The 22,297-nt window shown below is 49.5% G+C and overlaps 1 protein-coding gene across 1 annotated transcript; it reads right to left on the bottom strand.

Annotated features, from left to right (window-relative positions):
• Positions 1 to 721: 721 nt before the first annotated feature.
• Positions 722 to 22,137, bottom strand: c5h5orf22 (chromosome 5 C5orf22 homolog). The gene is made up of 9 exons (XM_038796527.1): positions 21,928 to 22,137; positions 17,473 to 17,618; positions 15,431 to 15,580; positions 12,867 to 13,344; positions 10,609 to 10,674; positions 7,115 to 7,236; positions 5,835 to 5,901; positions 3,764 to 3,903; positions 722 to 1,056 (listed from the first exon to the last, which is right to left on the bottom strand). Exons 1-9 carry the CDS (start codon positions 21,997 to 21,999, stop codon positions 945 to 947), a joined length of 1,353 nt encoding a protein of 450 aa, XP_038652455.1. The 5' UTR covers positions 22,000 to 22,137; the 3' UTR covers positions 722 to 944.
• Between the last annotated feature and the right edge of the window lie 160 nt (positions 22,138 to 22,297).

Below are 22,297 nucleotides of genomic sequence, written 5' to 3'. Positions count from 1 at the left end.
TTCGTGGTCACCATTAGACATTTAATTCCAGATTTCTATTGAATTCAATCTGTCGTTGGGTGGGGGGGGGGGGGGGGATTGAACCAGTGTCCCCACAGCATTATCCTGGGCCTTCTGGATTAGTTGTGCAGTGATAATACCACGACGCCACCACCTTCCCCATGGTCAGGGGGTTTGATGAAATGAAAATTGTTTATTGTCACAAGTAGGTTTCAAATGAAGTTACCGTGAAAAGCCCCTAGTCGCCACATTCCGGTGCCTGTTCGGGGAGGCTGGTACGGGAATTGAACCGTGCTGCTGGCCTGCTTTCAAAGCCAGCTCTTTAGCCCTGTGCTAAACCAGCCCCTGCTATCACATGGAAAAGATCTAAAGAGGAGATGAAGGGAAGATTCTTTGTCCACTCACCAGAGTCGTTGCGATCTGGAACGCTCGACCTAGCGAAGATAGTGGAAGCTGATTCAGTGAATAATTTTAAATGGCATGTTGGACGGGGATTGGAGGCCGAAGAACTGACAAGGCCACAGATTAAAAAGCATGAGATGGGACTAAGCAGGAGCATTCTTTCAGAGGTCTGGTAGAAAGACTGAATCGTCTCCTCCGGTGCTGCAAGTCGCCATATCAGTCAAAAAAAAAACATTATTTCCTGAACACGTTTCCCTGCTAAATAAAACTGCCAACTTTAACAGCAAGAGTGTTGAAGTAAACACTGAGAAAATAGCACTGTTGTTAAAAGTATAATTTATTTATTAAATAAAATTCTCTTTAGAAAGTGGAGTCGCAGCCCTTCATGATCAGCCATGATCGCGTTGAATGGCGGAGCAGATTCGACAGGCCGTCTGGTGTACCCGCGCTCCGATTTCTCGCGCTTTCTTCCACAATTGAAACAATCGTCCGTGTATACTTTCTGGCTGAGATACGGGGCCACGAGGTGAAGTTTGACATTTTCAAAACTCCAGGTGGACTTCTAAAGGTCCATAGCAGGAACGTAGCACTGTTAACATTCTCTCCTGAATAGAGTCCACTTGCTCTGGAGGACAGTAATCGTCTAAACTGGATCTGAAACATTAGCACAATCCGTGTTAGATACCTGCTCAACAGGCAGCTCCGCCCAGGATCTGCAAATACATTGACAAAATCTGCTTCAAGTAAATTGTAATTTGCAGGAGGGCAGTCATAAAGAACACGAGAAACACGGTAACAAACTACAGGTTTATGTTAAATATAACCAAAAACATTAGAGTTCATGCAAGTTTGTACAAATAACAAACAACATATTGAGGGTTTGAGCGTTAAATTGTCTTTTGGTTGACACTCTCGGCCATAACTCCCACCCAACGGTGCACAAAGCCATGTCCCGCTGGAATCACCGGAGCTTAAAGTGGAAAAACTTGTTCAAATCTCCGCAGTCTGGAGAAGCTCGGAGCCTGCAGCAGAAGAATCTGCGAAGGTCCCAGTGCAGCACAACACCAACGAGCTCAGGGAGGCCACCCCCTTCCCCCTCCACAGGCTGTGGGATAGCAGGGAGGTTTAAAGGGTTCAATCAAACCGAGAGGCCAGGGAGAAGGCAAATGTCAAGCGCCCAGGTTGAGTGCACGGAATTTGGCGGATTGGGTTTGGGCGGTGGTCCTGTGCAAATCCCCAAGGGTGGTGGGGTCTGGAGCATGTGTGTGTGTGTGTGTGTGTGTTTGTGTGCACGCGCGTGTGCGTGTGTGTGTGTGTGTGTGTGTGTGTGTGTATGTGTGTGTGTGTGTGTGCACACGCGTGTGCATGTGTGTGTGTGGGGATCGGTCTGGGTGTTCAAAATAGATACATGAAATGAAAATCGCTTATTGTCACAAGTAGGCTTCAAATGAAGTTACCGTGAAAAGCCCCTAGTCGCCACATTCCGGCGCCTGTTCGGGGAGGCTGTTACGGGAATCGAACCGTGCTGCTGGCCTGCTTTCAAAGCCAGCCATTTAGCCCTGTGCTAAACAGCCCCTGTAACATTGAAGTTAAAAGTGATTTTGCTTATTCTAACTCAGTAACTGGGAGTGTAAAACTATTGGACCATCCGAAGATGGCAATTTAAATCGTTTTGCCGGATGGATGGTCCCAAGCCCAGCTCAATTGTCAGGGGAAGTTCACTCTTCAATTACCTCGTAAAGCCTTGCCTGCGAACTTCGGAAGGGGATTTCCCAGCGCATCTTTGGGATGCCCCCCCCCCCTCACATCAGATGCGGAGGGGCCAGGAAGATGATTTGCTTCATATTGTGCATATGGAGACCCTAACTAATGGTCTATGCAGAGGGAAGGAAGAAACAGAACTGGCATTTCAAAAGCATCCTTCATCATCTCGGGATACCCCAAAGCATTTCAGTCAGTTTGACGTGTGTCTGCACTCTTCCAATGTCGGAAATACGGCAGCCAATTTGAGCACAGCAAGCTCCCACAAGCATCACCGTGTTAATGATCACATAGTCCTTTTGATGATGTTATTTCAGGGATGAATATTGGACCAGGATTCATGGTTTAATGTCTCAACGAAAAAGACGGCTCCTCTGGCAGTGCTGCATTCCGTGTCAGCCTGGATTACGTGTTTAAATCTCAGGACTTGACCTTGAGCCCATGCCTGTCTCACTGAGCTGAGAACAAACAAAACTTCAAGCATTTCGGCAGGATGGAGGTAAAGTGATAAACTTGAAGCTAATTCTGGTTATGCGGACATTTCCCAGCAGGTGTGAGGAGATGGGTCATCGCAGTTCAAACACATTTCACCGAGAGAGAGAGAGAGAGAGAGAGAGAGAGAATGAGGAGAGAGAATGAGAGCGAGAGAATGAGAGAGAGAATGAAAGAGAGAGAGAGAGAGAGAGAGAATGAAAGAGAGAAAGAGAGAGAGAGTGAGAGAAATGAAATGAAATTAAAATCGCTTATTGTCACGAGTAGGCTTCAAATGAAGTTACTGTGAAAAGCCCCTAGTCGCCACATTCCGGCACCTGTTCGGGGAGGCTGTTACGGGAATCGAACCGTGCTGCTGGCCTGCTTGGTCTGCTTTCAAAGCCAGCGATTAAGCCCAGTGTGCTAAACAGCCCCTTTGAGAGAGAGAGAGAAAAAGAGAGAATGAGGGAGAGAAAGAAAGAGAGAATTAGAGAGAGAAAGAGAGAGAGAGAGAGAGAGAGAATGAGAGAGAGAGAGAGAATATTTCCACTGTTTGGGTTGCCTCGGACGAGGGGTATAATTTAAAATTAGACCATTCTGTCGTGAAATTAGCAAACACTCTTCACACAAAGGGTGCTGGGGGTTTGGAAATCCCTCCCACCATTGGTAACTCATGCTGGATCAATTGTTACTTAAAACTGAGGGTGACAGGCTTTTGTTTTTCAATTATATTAATGGATAAGGGGCAAAGGTTGTTATGGTTACGAAAGAAGGGATTATGTCGCAGATCTACCAGATTGAAAAGCAGGATGGCTTTGCGGGGCTGAATGGCCTCCTCCTGATAGTAGGGCACGAGTGCTCACAGGCAGGAGGCGAGACAAAATTGTAGCACAAGATGCCCTTGCGCCCAAGCATGCACGGGATTGCACACACTGTGCGGATGGAACCCATTTCATTAATAAAACCTGGAAATGCTAGAAACACTCAGCAGGCCGGGCAGCATCTGTGGAGGTCGGAACAGAGTTAGCGTTTCAGGTCTGTGACCTTTCACGAGAACTTTGGTGAGACGTCACCGACTGAGCATTTCCAGCATTGGCAGTATTTTGCTCTTGTAAAACCTATTTCGCACCTTGCCACTGTAATGAGAGTTGGCTTGGGCAGATCTTCAAGTAGCCGTTTTACGGATGACATGAGCTGGTCTATCTCCTCCTTGGCACTGATGTGGTGCGGCAGCTCGGAGTAATCGCACGTTAACCCCGCCTGGTGAACCTGTGGGTGAAATCCCAGACAGCCGATTGTTAAACCCGGGAAGCAGTGCAAATGACTTTGTTACCCTCCCCCGCAAACCCCACAAATACTTTAAAGGTTTCAGATTTAGCTTAAAATCAAAACTCTTACAAACTTGACACCTTCAATCCTGCACCCCGCCCACCCATCGATCGGATAATTCAGTTAAGTTGCTGGATCTGGAGACAGTCGACAGCCTGTGTAAGAAGTAGAGTCAATCACCTCGCCTCTCCTGGGTTCACTGGCGGGGGTGGGGGGAGGTGGTTTGAATACAGCAGAGAAATGAATTGGCCTCAGGTGTGATACCGCCTATAGTCAGTCAGCTCTCTGGCTTTCGCTGCCTAGTGTCACGCATGATGAATTATCATTTGGGGAAGATTATTAGAGTGGGAGCCACAATCTAGTCTGGAGATTTAGATAGAAGCTAGGTAGAGAACAATGGACAGCCACGCGGGGTGGGGCAGTATCATAGTGCAGAAGGAGGCCATTTGGCCCATCGGGTCCATACCCACCCTCTGAAAGATCACTCCACCCAAATACACTTACTTGCCCCTATCCCAATAATCACCTTATACCCAACCTACACATCCCTGGACACTAGGGGGCAATTTATCAAAGCCAATCCACCTAACCTGCACATCTTTGGACTGTGGGAGGAAACCCACGCAGACACGGGGAGAACATGCAGACTCCGCACAGACAGTGACCCAAGGCCGGAATTAAACCTGGGCGCTGTGAGGCAGCAGTGCTAACCATTGTGACACCCTAATGTTTGCTAACGTTACAGTCGGCCAAAAGTATACCTACACCAGAGTACATAGAAGAAACATTCCAACGGCAGAGGGGGTCAGTAACAAGAGGACGCAGAGTTCAGTTAACCGAGAACAGAACGAGAGGTGACATGAAGGAACAGATTTAACTCTGCGCTGTGGTCCAGAACGGTAGTGGTGGAGTCGGGTTACATTCTAATGTTCAAAAGAGAATTCGATGAAATATTAAAAAAGGGGAAGAAAAAAAAAGCATGGAGAAAGAGGAGAAGAACTAACCGAGTTGCTCTACTAAGTAAGCTAGCTCAGGCATAATGGCCTATTCTGCATCATTCTCTGATTAGACTCCAACACATTCAGGAATGATGTGAGACAGTTCCTCACACTCAGCAGGCTCAGACTGACTTCAGGTTTACCAGCCTGCTGGTCAACTTTACCCTCCAGAGCTCAGGTAATTTCAATTCATTGGGCTTTTAAAACAACAAGTTCAAGGTTTATAGATCTTCAATGAACGAGCGAGATTTTAGTCTGCCCAGGACTCTCGTCAGTTGAGCTCAGCAGCCTTGTGCACAACCTAGGGGCAAGCTGGTGATGCAGTGGCAACGCCATTGGACTAATCGTCTGGAGGCCCAGGTTAATGCTTTGGGGACACGGGTTCAAACCCCACCATGTCAGCTAGTGGAACTCCAATTCAATTAATAAAAACATCTGAAATGAAATGAAAATGGCTTAATTGTCACAAGTCGGCTTCAAATTAAGTTACCGTGAAAAGCCCCTAGTCGCCACATTCCGGCGTCTGTTCGGGGAGGCTGGGACGGGAATTGAACCGTGCTGCTGGCCTGCTTTCAAAGCCAGCTATTTAGCTCTGTGCTAAACCAGCCCACAGGCTCTGGAATCACAAGCTAGTCTCAGTAATGGCGACCATCGATCATTGCACAAACCCACATGGGCTCGAGGGAAGGAAATCTTCCACCCGAACCCGCTGCTGGCCGACATGACTCCAGGCACACAGCAATGTGGTTGACCCTTAAACTGTTCTCAAGGGCAATTATGGACGGCACCAAACACTGGCCTGGCCAACAACCTCTGCATCCTGCGCAAGCATGGGGAAAGAAAAACGAGGCAGGTAAATATTGCTGCACTCACCATTTCATAGTCAGGTGTCTTCAATCTCTCCTTCAGGCTTCGCACAAGCTGAGCGAGACTTTCCAGGCTGCAAGCAAATGCAAAATTCCAATGTGACAACGGCCGGAACAAAGAAGAATGTTCTGGAATTCAATCAAAACGCGATGTCTCGAAACGTTCCCACACTGACTCGATGGGCCGAATAGCGTTCTGTACCCTATGATTCTCAATGACTATAAAAGTTAAGCATGGACGTGTAAACGACAGCAAAGGCTGAAAAGGAAATGGCTGCTGGAATGTTTACTCATCAGGTGTAATGTGAATCATCAGGTGGGGGAGGGGGTCCAAAACTAGGGGTCATAAGTATAAACTGGTATATCCACTGGGAAACAATGAAAAATGTTTCTAACTCGAGTGTGGTTAGGAGTTGGAACGCACTGCAACAGGGAGTGATTAAAACAAACAGCTTAGATAGTCTTGAGAAGGAAACTAGATGAGTAGATGTGGGATAAGGGATTAGGTGGCACAGTAACACAGTGGTTAGCACTGTCGCTTCACAACGCCAGGGTCACAGGTTCGATTCCCGGCTTGGGGCTCTGTCTGTGCGGAGTCTGCACGTTCTCTCCGTGTCTGCGTGGGTTTCCTCCGGGTGCTCCAGTTTCCTCCCACAAGTCCCGAAAGATGTGCGTGTTAGGTGAATTGGACATTCTGAATTCTCTCAGTGTACCCGAGCAGGCGCCAGAATGTGGCAACTAGGGGGCTTTTCACAGTAACTTAATTGCAGTGTTAATGTGAGCCTACTTGTGACACTAATGAAGGTATATATATATAATAGAAAATCTGCCTAAAGACGGAAATGAGGTTGATAGGATGGGAGAATTGTGTGGACCATAAACACCAGCATGGAATGGTTGGATCACCAGATTTGTTTGTGTGTTTACACTGTATGTAAAAACCTTCAAAAAGAGACCAGATTTAATCTTTACTCGGATGGCTTGCTGCCTTACCCGGAACACTGCGGCTGAAGACCGCTCCTATTTGGATGTGTCGTTGGTGAGGGGGCAGGCAGATGGTGGGGACCAGCCCAATGGACAGGCTAGCAGAGAGCTGGTCACGGGTCAGTGACCCACTCACCTTGCCGGAGCGATGAGAGAAACAATGCAGGCTTGGGAGAAGGGGTGTGCGGAAGAGAATTAAACAAGAAAAAAAAAAGAGCGACATAATCAAATGCATAACGGACAATCTTCCTGCGAGTGAAACATCACTGCTTTAAGACACAGCGTGGCTGTTACATCGTTTACCCTGGGATTGTTCCCCACTTCTGCACGTTCTCCTCACTGTCATCGTCACACAGGTCTGAAAATGCAGCTTCCATATCCTCGAGTTGCCTTGTGCGAGCTTCCACACAATCGACCAAAGCCTCCTAGGCATGAAAGATGCGCAGATTTATTTTTGTTTTAAAAGCGTTGCTAAAATCAGGACTGTTAACTTTCAACCAACCCCAGCCTTAAAAAGTAGACTTATAACACTAGGTTAAAGTCTAACAGACTTGTTCCAATCACTAGCTTTCGGAGCACTGCTCCTTCCTCAGGTGAAGTGCTCCGAAAGCTACTGATTTGAAACAAACCATTGGACTTTAACCTGGTGTTGTAAGACTTCTTACTGTGCTCACCCCAGTCCAACGCCGGCATCTCCTCACCTTAAAAAGACCTATTCTTATTCAACAGCTCAGCTGGTCCAGACATTGGCTCTGGAAAGAAATCCCGGTATTTGTTAAATCCCATTTAAGATGGAGATGAGAAGAATTTTTCCCTCTCAGTGGATGCTGAATCTTTGGAACTTCTTTGCCCAGAGATAGTATTGGTGGCAAACTCAATGAATATCTTGAAGATAGATTTGAACATTAAAAAAAATTCTTTCCAACCAAGGGGCAATTTAGCATGGCCAATTCACTTACCTGGCACATCTTTGGGTTGTGGGGGTGAGCCCCGTGCAGACCACGGGGAGAATGTGCAAACTGCACACGGACAGTGACCCAGGGCTGGGATCGAACCCGGGTCCTTGGTGCCGTGAGGCGGCAGTGCTAACCACTGCGCCACCATGCCTCCCTTGGTAGATAGATTCTTAACTAACAAGAGAGTCAAGAGTTTATTGGGGCTAAATGGAAAATGGAGTTAAGGCCAGAATCAGATCAGACCCGATCTTACCGAATGACGGAACAGGCTCAGGGGGCCCCAATAGCCCACTCCTGTTCCTGATTCCTTGACACCCACAGTCAAGATGAAAAGTCAAGTAGATTTTTCGTGCTGAAATGCTTCAGGAGGAACGATGATAAACACTCTGAAGATTGGCAGCATTATCCCATCCTCACTGCAGCTAGTCTTGATAAAGGGTCAACAGCTAAACAGCCGGTCTCCGAGAGTGGAGGTCAGGGTATTTATAACGTGGGGCTTATATCATCGTGGGGCCCTACTACACTGGAAAGAAATTGAATGTTAGGCCACCACAAATGAATGTACTGGAGATCCGATTTATCCAATCGTGGACGTACACTGCAAATCCCGTATGGGATCCAACTGGATCTACTTACTTGGCGTGGCAATGCTCACTATGTACAGCCCCAAATCCAATACTCTGCCTGACAATTCATCATTCATCTATTTTTCTGTCGAGCGAGATGAGCAAAGACACACTGGATTTTGCGGGCAGCAAAGAAGCAGCAATGCTGACCTCGAGGAACGTTGCTGATAAAGAGCTAACGATGCCTGTGCGGATTTTCCCTTTCCCAACACCTGCCTGAACCAAGACAAGGTGATCTCCAAGCACTCGACAAGAATGATGTTGGCAAGGTAAATCAGCCAATCACATTGAAGCATTCTCACAGATATCAAAGCAGCAAGTTAAAACGTGCTGAACCTTTTCCACTTCCAGCTGAACAGTTTGCGCAGAGCAAAGTAGATAACGGGGACATAAACATAGGGTTACGATGAAAGTAGAAACATCACAAACGGAAGAAAAAAGTGAAATATACAAATCTCATCATAATGGAACGAACTGACATTCCACAAATACGAAATTAGTTTTTCAGGACTAGTGAGGGGGTTTAGCAGAAAGTATGAAGTTAGTCCGCTGTTAAACAAAAAAAAAAACACAGTAGCATAGTGGTTAGCACAGTTGCGTCACAGCACCAGGGTCCCAGGTTCGATTCCCGGCTTGGGTCACTCTCTGTGCGGAGTCTGCATGTTCTCCCCGTGTCTGATTGTGTTTCCTCCGGGTGCTCCAGATTGCTCCCACAGTCCAAAGATGTGCAGGTTAGGTGGATTGGCCATGATAAATTGCCCTTAGGGTCCAAAAAGGTTGGGTGGGGTTGCTGGGATAGGGTGGAAGTGTGGGCATGGCTGGGGTGCTCTTTCCAAGGGCCGGTGCAGACTCGTTGGGCCGAATGGCCCCCTTCCGCACTGTAAATTCTATGATCCTACATCTCATTCAACAAGTTGGGATGTTTCAGTGAACAGTGCACTGGGGGCAGGTTTTCATGAGATGAGCTATTTTTGATTTGATTGTAGTCCGGGGGAACCTCAACAGCGTACATCTGGAAAGGTGCAGCATCATAGACGGAAGCTTCTGGATTTCCCAATTGCTTCTGCGCATGTGCAGGCTCCAGAAGTTTCCGCGGTTTCAGGTGCGTAATGATGGTGCTAGTTTTCACCTCCATCGTATAATTTCAGGCCATTGATGCTTTTATTCAGCAGGGTCACAGGTTGATGAGCTAGGAGTGCAATGGACAATATAGGGTGCCCGACAGCCTCTTTGTATCGCAACCTAGCACTGACCTGATGCCGTTCGGGGACACCACTCTGACGTACCCACCGCCGTCCTTCACTAATCTCACAGCTATGGTTGACTTCCGTGTTAAAATGAAACACGGTGACACAAATTTATCAGAGAGAAAGAACACAAAGAGAAAGAAGCTGACAGTTGTTGTAACAATAGTTGCTGTAAACATTCTCGACCCCAGTGGGCTTTGGATGCTCCATCGTGGAGTAAAGTCAAGACTGAGATCGATAAGACATTTTGGGATTAAGGGGATCAAGTCAAAGGAGTTGACAATCTTATTACATGTAAAGCAGGCTCGAGGAGGCACATAGCCTCCTTCTGAATCTACTGCAGTGATATATATATATATTAAAAGGGAACTGACATGCAAGCTTTTAAACTTAAATTTAGTTTGTCCAAAGAATCCGGGTGGCGCAGTGGTTAGCACTGCTGCCTCACGCTGCCGAGGACCCGGGTTCGAATCCCGGCCCTGGGTCAGTGTCTGTGCAGAGTTTGCACATTCTCCCCGTGTCTGCGTGGGTCTCACCCCCACGACCCAAAGATGTGCAGGTTAGGGGGATTGGCCACGCCAAATTGCCCCTTAATTGGGGAAAAAAAATAATTGGGTACTCTAAATTTATTTTAAAAAAGGACCTGGCTTGGCTTGAATTGAAGCAAAAGTTTGGCAGTTAACTGCTCCTTGCAGCATTCGCCATGGCAATGCCTCTAGCAATCATAGTCCACTTGCCAACTAATCAGCACTCTCTTCTCCTGCAGTATGAATAGTTGTTCCCTTTACTGTTTCTATTCTTGCAAATCTGTCCTCATGAGTGCAAGCTGTAAAAGCTTCCACAGCATGTCTCTATTTCCGGCAATATTCAAGTTCTATTAGTACCAAGCGACTAGGTTATAACGGCATTTTTCCACATGATCTCAGACTGCATTAACAGCATTCCATGTTTGATCTGCCCATACAGACCTCATCATCCTCTTTCCACTCGGGTTTGGTAAAACTGTACAATTGCTTGAGAATTTCAAATTCCTCCTGTGGGAAAAGATGAAAGAGATTATGGAGCTGTGCACGGGCAAGGGTTCAAGGTAGAAAAGATCCGTGCTTGATTTTGCTGAAGTATTCAGGGCGAGAACTACAGCAAACACATTTGGGGGCACTTCCCACCCCCTAACCCCCCCCCCCGGTGGCATGTTAATTAGCGGCCCACCAGTGGCAGAATCGTCTGGTCCCACCATTGACATTTCCCATTACACCCACCCCTTGCCGCCGGGAAACCCATGGTGGGGGTTCGCCGTCGTCAGGATGGGAAGATGCCCCCTCCCCCCTCAACATCTTTCCATGCGTTCCGCTCCTATCCAACAAAAAGAAAGACTTGCATTTCTATAGCGCCTTCCCCGGCCACTGAGCAGCTCGTGACGTCTTACAGCCAATTAAATGCTTCTGCAGTGCTCTCATTGCAGGAAAATGCGGTAGCCAATGTGTGCACAGCAAGATGCCACACGCAGCACGGTGGCAATGACTAGCTGCTCTGTTTTGGTGCTGTTGATTGACGGCGGGGGGGGGGGGGGGGGGGGGGTAAATGTTGGCCCTGACCTCTGGGAGAACGCCCCTCCTGCATTTCGAAATGACGGCCACGGGATCTCTCACAACCTTCTGACATCGGAGACGGGGCCCCGGCCAAACCTCTCCCAATTTAAAGATTTCCCCGACCAGCTCCGGGATACAACGATTTTGAAGCTTTCGTGGAGAAAATTAATCTTACAACACCAGGTTCAAGTCCAAAACGTTTGTTTCAAACACTAGCTTTCGGAGCACTGCTCCTTCCCTCAGGTGAATGGAGAGGAAACCTCTCCATTCACCTGAGGAAGGAGCAGTGCTCCGAAAGCTCGTGTTTGAAACAAACCTGTTGGACTTTAACCTGGTGTTGTAAGACTTCTTACTGTGCTCACCCCAGTCCAACGCCGGCATCTCCACATCATAGAGAAAATAAGGAAGACTAGAACTCTGCATTGGGAGAAAAAATGAAGCAAAATGCTGTGGATGCTGGGAATTTGAAATAAAAACAGAAATTGCTGGATAAACTCAGCAGGTTGGGCAGTGTCAATGGAGAGAAACGGAGTTAACGTTTCAGATCTAAACGACCCTTCTACAGGACTGAAGGTAGAGACGTGCAGAGTAATATAGTTGGAAAGGGAGCAGAGGAGGTCAGGCAGAACAGAAGACAAGGGATAGGTCTGGGCAAAGGGGAAATAGACAAATTGGTCATGGCGCAAGACAAAGGGGAGTGTTAATGGCGGCGTAAAGAGCGCTAATAGTGGCAAAAGGTGAGACAGCAGAATGTGTTAATGGGAGCAACTGAACACCAAGGGACAAGTGGAGGAGGGGTGGGGTACAGTTGGGGTAGGCCAGTTAGCTGGAAAAGCAACAGACAACTACAAAAGTGGGTGGGGATTGAGAAAGGGGGAAATTACTGTCTGAAAGTTACTGAACTCCATCTTGAGTTCAGAAGGCTGTAATGTGCTGAATCGGAAGATGAGGTGCTGTTCTTCCAGTTTGCGTTAATGTAAAACTAGCCACGGTCAGGACAGCTCCCGGAAATAAGTACTGAACGTGCTGGAAATTCAAGTTCAGGTGAAGAATCTACTCCAAACATTTCTCTGCCATCTCTTCCATCTACAGTTGGACCCCTAACAGCACCCTCAGCACATATATGCACACCTATGTATACACAACCATCCACGTGTACGCATCCACCCACCCATGTGTGCATCCACATAAGAAGGGCAGGTTAGGGCAGAACGGTAGCACAGTGGTTAGCACTGTTGCTTCACAGTGTTAAGAGTCCCAGGTTCGATTCCCGGCTTGGGTCACTGTCCGTGCGGAGTTTGCACGTTCTCCCAGTGTCTGCGTGGGTTTCCTCCGGGTGCTCCGGTTTCCTCCCACAGTCCAAAGATGGGCAGGTTCGGTGGATTGGCCATGCTAAATTGCCCCTTAGTGTCCAAAAACGTTGGGTGGGGTCGCTGGTTTACGGGGATGGGGTCTTGGGCAGAGGGCTCTTTCCAAGGGCTGGTGTGGACTCGAGGGGCCGAATGGCCTCCTTCAGCACTGCAGATTCTATGTGAAAAGGTGCTGTGAACACAAGTCAAACTAACAAAACCCCATCAGTGAATGTACAGATATAATTCGCAAACTGTATCCCTTAAAAAGGAATTAAGAAAATGTACCTGGGTGTACATTTCTTTGAACGGATTTTTAACTGAGAAGAAATCCAAGTCAATGTCCAGGACGTAGGCCTCTTTTTTGTCCAAGACGTGAAGGAGATCCGTAACAATTTCCTCATGTTGCCGCAGTTTGTTGTCAGGACTACCTGTTGCCGTGGCGCTGGCTTCCTGAACGTGTCTCTTTCTAGTGGAGGGCTGAATTGTGCAGGTGGTGTCGTCACCGGGTTTGCCTTCCGAGCTCCGACCGTTGGTGTTGGATGAACTGGCGCACACGGCCTCGGACCAACCCTCTCCATTGGTTACATGCTCCGATTTGGCTTTCTTGGCAGCCAACGCTCCGCCTTCCTCCTCACAGCCAGCGCGGCCCTCCTCCCCTGGGTCTATCGCGATGACCTGCAAACACAGCTCCTTCCTGTTCTCCAGCAGTTTCTCTGGCACGTACAGGCCATCGCTCAGGAAGTAGCTCTCTGTGCTCGTAACCCTGATAAGATCATTTAATTACGGTGAGAAACAGGTCTCTTTTTAAAACAGAAAAACACTATTTGTGCATTGAAATTAAATGTGAGCTTCACTCTGACATTGGTGCCTGAATGTTGGCGGTGACATCATACCAGAAACCAGCATTTACTTCACAGCTTCCCATAGGAATCCCTCCTCAATCCTCTCGATCCATCTTCTACGTGCTCCTGAAACCGACCTCGGAACAAGCCGTGGTGTAACAGCTCATGTGGCTTGTGGCCAATTTTGTTTGATGCCATGCCTGCAAAGCCTTGGGGCTTTTACGACATTCAAGGCGCTACAAAAATGCAAGTTATTTTGCTATTTTGCTCTACTGCCTATAAAGTCCAAAGGTGTGGTTAGGTGGAATGGCTACACTAAATGGCCCCTTAAGTGCGTTCAAAGGTAAGGTGTGGTTGTGGGACAGATCCGGGGGGGGTCTGGGGACAGGGCCGGGGGGGGTCTGGGGGCAGGGCCGGGGGGGGGTCTGGGGACAGGGCCGGGGGGGGGTCTGGGGACAGGGCCGGGGGGGGGTCTGGGGACAGGGCCGGGGGGGGGGTCTGGGGACAGGGCCGGGGGGGGGTCTGGGGACAGGGCCGGGGGGGGGGGGGTCTGGGGACAGGGCCGGGGGGGGGTCTGGGGACAGGGCCGGGGGGGGGGGGTCTGGGGACAGGGCCGGGGGGGGGTCTGGGGACAGGGCCGGGGGGGGGGGTCTGGGGACAGGGCCGGGGGGGGGGGTCTGGGGACAGGGCCGGGGGGGGGGTCTGGGGACAGGGCGGGGGGGGGGTCTGGGGACAGGGCCGGGGGGGTCTGGGGACAGGGCCGGGGGGGGTCTGGGGACAGGGCCGGGGGGGGTCTGGGGACAGGGCCGGGGGGGGCTGGGGACAGGGCCGGGGGGGGTCTGGGGACAGGGCCGGGGGGGGTCTGGGGACAGGGCCGGGGGGGGTCTGGGGACAGGGCCGGGGGGGGTCTGGGGACAGGGCCGGGGGGGGTCTGGGGACAGGGCCGGGGGGGGTCTGGGGACAGGGCCGGGGGGGGTCTGGGGACAGGGCCGGGGGGGGTCTGGGGACAGGGCCGGGGGGGGTCTGGGGACAGGGCCGGGGGGGGTCTGGGGACAGGGCCGGGGGGGGTCTGGGGACAGGGCCGGGGGGGGTCTGGGGACAGGGCCGGGGGGGGTCTGGGGACAGGGCCGGGGGGGGTCTGGGGACAGGGCCGGGGGGGGTCTGGGGACAGGGCCGGGGGGGGTCTGGGGACAGGGCCGGGGGGGGTCTGGGGACAGGGCCGGGGGGGGTCTGGGGACAGGGCCGGGGGGGGTCTGGGGACAGGGCCGGGGGGGGTCTGGGGACAGGGCCGGGGGGGGTCTGGGGACAGGGCCGGGGGGGTCTGGGGACAGGGCCGGGGGGGTCTGGGGACAGGGCCGGGGGGGTCTGGGGACAGGGCCGGGGGGGTCTGGGGACAGGGCCGGGGGGGTCTGGGGACAGGGCCGGGGGGGTCTGGGGACAGGGCCGGGGGGTCTGGGGACAGGGCCGGGGGGTCTGGGGACAGGGCCGGGGGGTCTGGGGACAGGGCGGGGGTCTGGGCCTAATTAGGGTGCCAGTTCGAAGGGTCGGTGCAGACCCGATGGGCCGAATGGCCTCCTTTTTCACTGTAGGGATGCAATGATAATCTCTGGCAATTTCCTTTCATGTTTGGGGAGCGACCAGACTCAGCTCCGCGACTTGGCACTGATGCACCGCCAAAACTGGGAGTTCACTGCTGTGGGGACGAGAGGGTGCGAGTCGGTGGCCGGTTTCCTGCTTTGCGTTACTGACGGCACTCAGTTATTGTGGCAAACATTGCACACAATTGTGCCTGGGCAGCTGAGCATTCAGGTGGACAATCTCACTGCAGCCCAGACAAATATTTTAGAGCTTTCTAATCCTAGGCTGAGGGGGAGGACTCATTGAAGTAAAGTTGCAGCCATGGTGTCTCATTGCTACAGTGAACCAGATAATCAAGCTCAACCTCCTAACACAATGGAGACAAGGTTCTGACTATTCTCCGGCATTAATTCCAAGTGGCTGAAGTACCTGATTGTTTTAGTTGAAGGATCTCTGCCGATAAAGAAGCGATGTTTCCCATCAGTGATCTGCTGGGCCCAGAATGGGTGAAGCCAAAAGACATGTGAAAAATGGCCAGCGTAAACTACCGGCATGATCCAGTTCTCAATGCTCAGGTCTCTAGATGCAGTGAAAGGTGGAGAGGAAAGAAAACGTTGTTACTTTCCCAGGGATGTACCCAAAATCGATAAGAGCCAGAAATAAATTGTGTTTATATAGAATGCGATCGTGTACCTCAAGAGTGTTTCTGAGCACTTCATTATTACCGAATTACGCTCAGGCCCCACGCGTGGCAAACCTCCGGAATTGTCCAGGAATATCCTGGATTTGAGGAATACTATTCCCAGCATGACGGTCAGCTCATCAGCAACACTGCAGGAACTTTCAAGTCTCCGTCGACTGCAACCTCCCAAACCCACAACCTCTACCATCTGGAAGGACAAGGGCACCGGATGTGGGGGAACACCGCTATCTGCAAGATCCTCTCTAAGTCACTCACCATCCGGATATGGAATTATAATCGGCCATTCCTCCACTGCCACTGGGTCCTGGGAGTCCCTCCCTAACAGCACTGTGGGTGTACCTACACCACATGGACTGCAGCGGTTCAGGAAGGCTGCTCACCATCACCTTCGCAAGGGCAATTAGGGATGGGCAACAAATTCTGGCCTAGCCAGCGAAGCTCATATCCGAGAATGAATAATTTAATGAAGCTCACTTGGTGATTTCCCCCCTCGATTGGCTCAGCATAGCTCTTTGCAAACCATCCCAATACGGAGAGTCTGCGCGGCTCGTGTGACGATGCTGATTATACAAGTGTCAGCTCTGTGAGGCAATGTGAGCATCAGCCATCACGGCCTCGCTGCTCCCGGTTTTAGAATGAGCTTCACAGACACGGAGGGACGTCTTCAGCATAACCTCCCTTTGACTGACAAGCAGGGAGTGACATTACATCGTCCGCTATGCTGGCCCGGTGACCTCAACTCGAAGTGACCCCGAACTCCTAAGCCAATCACTCGGACCCCAATCGAGCCACCCGAAGTTGCCTCACCTCCAAATAAAGGCGAATGGAATCTTTGCTTTTATCTCATTGGCTTTGTCTGCATCCATTACCCAGAGCCTTGGTCAGAGCCTGTCTGCAGGGCGGGCTTCAGAGCCAGACACCAAATCGTAGCGAATAAATAACGTTCTTCCGAAGAAGCCATATTGGACTGGAAACGTTAACTCTGTTTCTCTCTCCACAGATGCTGCCGGACCTGCCGAGTTTTTTCAGCATTTTCCGTTTTTACTTCCGATCTCCAGAATCCGCAGTGTTTTCTTTTCGCTCAGGATCGAGGTGTCAGCCTTGGGAGGGGAAGCCGTGCACATTCAGCAGCGTGGTTTTCTCCTGTTCCACATTCCCTTGCTACTCAGCACGTCCCGCCCTGCCAAATAAATCTCTTCTCAACTCTACAGAAGCCATAGTCTCGGACTCAATATGATCAATAGGCCCCTCTCTCTCCTCCCTTTCCTGTTGTCTAACTGCATCAATTAGTGAGGTGGTTCTGTCAACTCTCTCGTTCCCGTACCAGCCTCCCTGAACAGGCGCCGGAATGTGGCGACTAGGGGCTTTTCACAGTAACTTCATTTGAAGCCTACTTATGACAATAAGCAATTTTCATTTTCATTGCCTTCTGTTGTCCTGGAGACATCTCCAGCTGTTCCTTATTAACGCACCCTCCGCATGCTAAAAACAAATCTGGATCTGTCACTCTCACCCGATCTGGCCTGCATGCGGCTCCAGGCCCACACAGCGATGTGGTTGACCCTTAAATACCCTCGGGGATGTGCAATAAATGCTGGTCCAACTAGCGACGCCCACATCCCGTAAACACATTTTTAAAAATAGTGGCTTCCCGCCTAGAATCGCATTACTTTTAAACTCAGCACCTGATTGTACCCGGCCACAGTCTTCGTCTGCACACACAGAATTAGGTAAACTGTTAAATGCAAAACTAGTCAATTTGCATTACCCAAAAAGTAACTCTTTATCAAAGACGCTGTCAGCTGCCATGTCAACTGGGATTAGGAGGTCTGGATGGGAATCCAGGTGAACCAGGCAAATATCTGTCATTGGCAGATGCTTTGAACCAATCGCTCGATAGATATATGGCACGACCTGCAAAACATTAACATAAATAATGTCTTGACGATAGCTTGAAGAGGTAGACAATACCTTTAAAATAGTGCAGATGATACTACATTCCACCCAGAATCCAGGGTCGCATCAAAACAAATCATTTGCTTAATGGCAATAGTTTCATCAAAAAACTTTCTCCACGCACATCATGATTTTGAACACCTCTATCGAGCCTCCTCCCAATTTTCTCCTCTCCAAGAATGACAGCTCCAACTTGGCCAATCCATGCACGCAACGGAAAAGTTCATCATCCCAGGCACCATTCTCGGGAACCTTTTCTGATATCTCTCTAGCATCCTTCCCAAACCGAGGTGCACAGAACTGGATGCGATGCTCCAGTCCGGCTAATGCTGAACTAGTGCCTTAAACAAGTTCAACATAACCTCCTTGCTCTTGCAATCCAAGGGGTATAGCTAGGGTAATGTATGCTTTATTAACCACTCTCTCAACCCATCCTGCTACCTTCAAAGATGTTTGCACATACACACCCAGGTTTTCTGCTCCTGTCCCGGGTCTGAACCGACAAGAGGTGGCTGGTCAGCTTGGCTCCTGCACCCTCTCTAGAAGTACGCCCGTTGATTTATGTTGCTTCTCCTCTTTCATGCTGCTAAAATTAACTGCCTGACACGCGTCACGTGAGAATACCTTTAAGAAATGGGTGTTTAAGAAATGGGGGTTTCTTGAATAGCTGTAGTGGGTGTATCTTTAAGAAATGGGTGTTTATTGGAGAGCTGCAGTGATGTCAGAGTGTGGATGGAGCTGGGCTGTCTGCTTTACTTTCGTTTTAGGCTGTTTGCTACAGGGTGCGGTTAGTTTCGTTTTGAGAGCTGGATAGCTGCAGGCAAAGCAAGCAACTGCATAAGGATCTCGTTCTGCAAATTAAAGACTGTCTCAAAATCAATTGGGTGATTTCAAAGTGTTGACTGCTCTCAATAATGAATTTAAACCTGATCGCTGTGCTAGAAAGGGTCTTTTGTCTTCCGGACGTTGTTTGGGAATTTATTAAGGCTTATCTATCGAGTACTGTATTCTTTGGGGGATTTATTGGTGTTGATAGTTGTTAAGATGTTTACTGTGGGTTTACAAAGTGTTAACTGGTTTCATAAATAAACATTGTTTTAATTTAAACGTACTGTAGATTTCTGTTAGCATCACACCTGCAGAGCAAGGCCGTGTGCTCCCCATAACCACAATCTATTTAAAGTTGTGGGTCAGGTGAACTCCACAATATACTTTGGGGTTCTCTAAACCTTAGCCCATAACACATGACTCTAAATTAAATTCTCTTTCAGAATTCTGCATGATGTCTGTCTTGTTAGTCATTGAGAAAATGGTGCAGTGTTGCTATCTCAGTTGGTGTTATAACTGGACGGGGAGATTCCAAAATGGAACCCTGGCTCAAAAGACCATAACTTTTACCTTTTTTTCAATTAGACGCAGATGAACAGTGTGACAGGATCGCTAAGTTGTTTAACAACAAGAAATAAAACATTTATTAAACATGGAAAAATTGGATTATGATACAATACTTCATAATCCTCCCCCCCTACTTTATCTTAATAATTATGCACAGATTTTAGGATCAACACAGATTACAAAGTACACCTGAATCGACAATGGTCTCATTAACAGCAGCACGGTAGCATGGTAGTTAGCATGGTGGTGGGGGGTTGTTGGCTTACGGGTATAGGGTGGATACGTGGGTCTGAGTAAGGTGATCATGGCTCGGCACAACATCGAGGGCTGAAGGGCCTGTTCTGTGCTGTACTGTTCTATTCTATAACACAAAGTCCCTGTGAGCAGAGATGACTGTGGCCAAATACACTCCTCACCCCATGCAGATGCTGCCTCGGAATCCCCCCCCCCCACCCCCAATCGATGACGACCACGTGGGTTTCTACGCTCCACTCCAAAAACACACTTTGAAATCTTCCCTTGTAAGGATTTTCCTTTGCAGTTCCCATCCCTAAATGCCCTTGGACCGAGTGGTTTGCTGGGCCATTTTCAGAGGGTAATTAAGAGTCACATGTGGGTCTGGGGTCACATGTAGGCCAGACCAGGTAAGGACGGCAGATTTCCTTTCCGAAAGGACATGAGTGAACCAGATGGGTTTTTACAACAATCAACAATGGTTTCATTGTCATAGTCAGACTTTTAATTCCAGATTTCTATTGAATTCAAATTTCACTATTTGTGTGGGATTCGAACCCGGATCCCCAGAGCATGACCTTGGGTTTCTGGATTACTAGTGCAGTGACAATACCACTACCCCATAGACCCTCCAAAACTTTTGAACAAAGATTCAGTGTCACTTTTAACAGCGAATCCAGTGCAGGATTTCACACCAACCCCTTAGATTTGTCTCGACTGCTGTACAAACTATTCACAATTGCTTTAACTCTCAATTCCCAGACTGTATTAAAATGGCATCAGGTGTTTGCTTTTCCTTTGAAGGCTGCTATCATCTCTAACTCCGAACACTTCATTTACTCTTCCTAGAGTTTTTCCTGAACAATATCCCGGTCTCTGTTCGCTCAACTCCACACTTCTTGGACAGTTCTCTTCATTTCTCTAGTTTTCTTAACTAGCTGGACTTCCATTATTGCATTGTATGGCTTTTATTCTAGCAGGGCTGAGAGAGACGGTCCCTCTCTGGCCTTCTAAAACCAACTGCTTCTGACAGAGCTGTGGGAGCTGCCCTCTCTCTCGTTACCTATCTCCAACTGCAATCAAATTAGCTAAATTAAAACTTAATACCTTCTCTATCTTACAATGCCCCAGGTGCTAAGCAAACCACTGCTGGTTTATTTATTCTTCATGCCGTAGCCCCTCTCTCAGTACAATAGAAACACAGTTGAAAATTAACCAACTCCCACACATACAAACACCTTTGTCCAGTATGAATCTAACTATAGGTTTTACCCTTCCAGGTTCAGAAACATTAAATTAAATCAGTTTAAAACTATACCGTATTTCTAATCTTTACCAATATAAATGTAATTCCCACAAAATTACCTTGGTTTTCCCAACAGCATGGAGGTGCAGGGAAAGAGCCAGGAGCAGAAAGCTGTCCTAATATTGTTCAGGTTCTATCAATGTGCAGCAAGTCATAAAAGATCCCAGTGTTGCATTTCCAGAATACTCAGTCAACAGAATTAGGGACACCAACTGAGTTCAAATGTATTCCTGGAGGTTTCATCACATGACAGGCCCCCTCCCTCCAGTCATCAGTTGGTCAACACATCCACCTTTGTGACGTACTGCCATCCGACATCAATTGGAAAGCAAAAAGACTCACTGTCCAATTGGACAATGCTTGACTGTTGGCCAAACATTGTCCCCTCCCCCACATTGTTTGTTATTTTAAAAGAGAAATGTTCATAGAAAAATGATGTCCCTATGATTGTTCTGGACAGTTGCTCAGAGCCTCCTGCGTGGGTTTCCTCCGGGTGCTCCGGTTTCCTCCCACAGTCCAAAGATGTGCGGCTTAGGCTGGTTGGCGGTGCTAAAAAATGACCCCTTATTGTCCAGGGGTGTGCAGGTTAGGTGGGGTCACAGAGATTTTGGGGGGAGGGGGGGGGTGCTCTTTCAGAGGGTCGGTGCAGACATGATGGGCCAAATGGCCTCCTCATGCGATGCAGGGTTATCACAGAGAAAAATAGAACTTACAGTGCAGGAATAGGCCATTCGGCCCATCAAGTCTGCACCAACCCACTTAAGCCCTCACTGTCACCCTACCCCCCTAACCCCTCTTCACCTTTTTGGTCACTAAGGGCAATTCATCATGGCCAATTCACCTAACCTGCACTTCTTTGGACTGTGGGAGTAAACCGGAGCACCCGGAGGAAACCCACGCAGACACGGGGAGAACGTGCAGACTCCGCACAGTGACCCAGCAGGGAATCGAACCTCCGACCCTGGCGCTGTGAAGTCATAGTGCTAACCACTATGCTACCGTGCTGCCCTAGGGGGTTTTCAATTGCTGTTTGCAGGATTGCAATTCATTTCTGGAGACTGCAGGATTGGCCTGCAGTTTCCAGCAATTAACGTTTCAATCCTGGAGGGTTGGAAACTCCTGGGTCAACGTTCCAATTCACCGGGCGAGGAAAACGTTACAATTGCAAATCCCCGGGACAACATTCCAATTCCCCGAGCGAGGAAAACGTTACAATTGCAAATCCTCGGGTCAACGTTCGAAATCCCCGGGTCAACGTTCCAATTCTCCGGGACAACGTTCCAATTCCCCGGGACAACGTTGCAGCTGCGGGCAGGTCGGGGCCACACTTACATGGTGATGATCCTCCACTATCCAGACCGGGAGCTCGGTGTAGCGGCGCAGACTGGAGGCGGCCCCGCTCATCCCTTCGGGTGTTCCTTCCAGCCGGCCGGCCCGGTGCACACACTCCAGGTGCAGACCCTCCGGTAACCAGCAGCCCGCAGTCCCGGTGTAGACCACCGGGGGGAACTAAACCCTGCGACGGACCTATTTTTCCCCCTGTTCCGGTGCAGCTGATTGGACGGGAGCGAGTCCGTTCGCAGCAATGTCCCGGGGTGGGTGCTGCAGCAACGCCGTTCCCGGATCACATGTTGCTGTTTGTTTAAAGCCCCCTCCCCGTGCGGCAGGGGGTTTCCAGCGGATCTCCCTCCGCCGCTGCTGC

The sequence above is a fragment of the Scyliorhinus canicula genome, chromosome 5 (genome assembly GCF_902713615.1).
Source record: "Scyliorhinus canicula chromosome 5, sScyCan1.1, whole genome shotgun sequence".
Taxonomy (NCBI): domain Eukaryota; kingdom Metazoa; phylum Chordata; class Chondrichthyes; order Carcharhiniformes; family Scyliorhinidae; genus Scyliorhinus; species Scyliorhinus canicula.
Note: the sequence above shows the minus strand (reverse complement) of the source record. Positions and strands in the feature narration are given on the sequence as shown.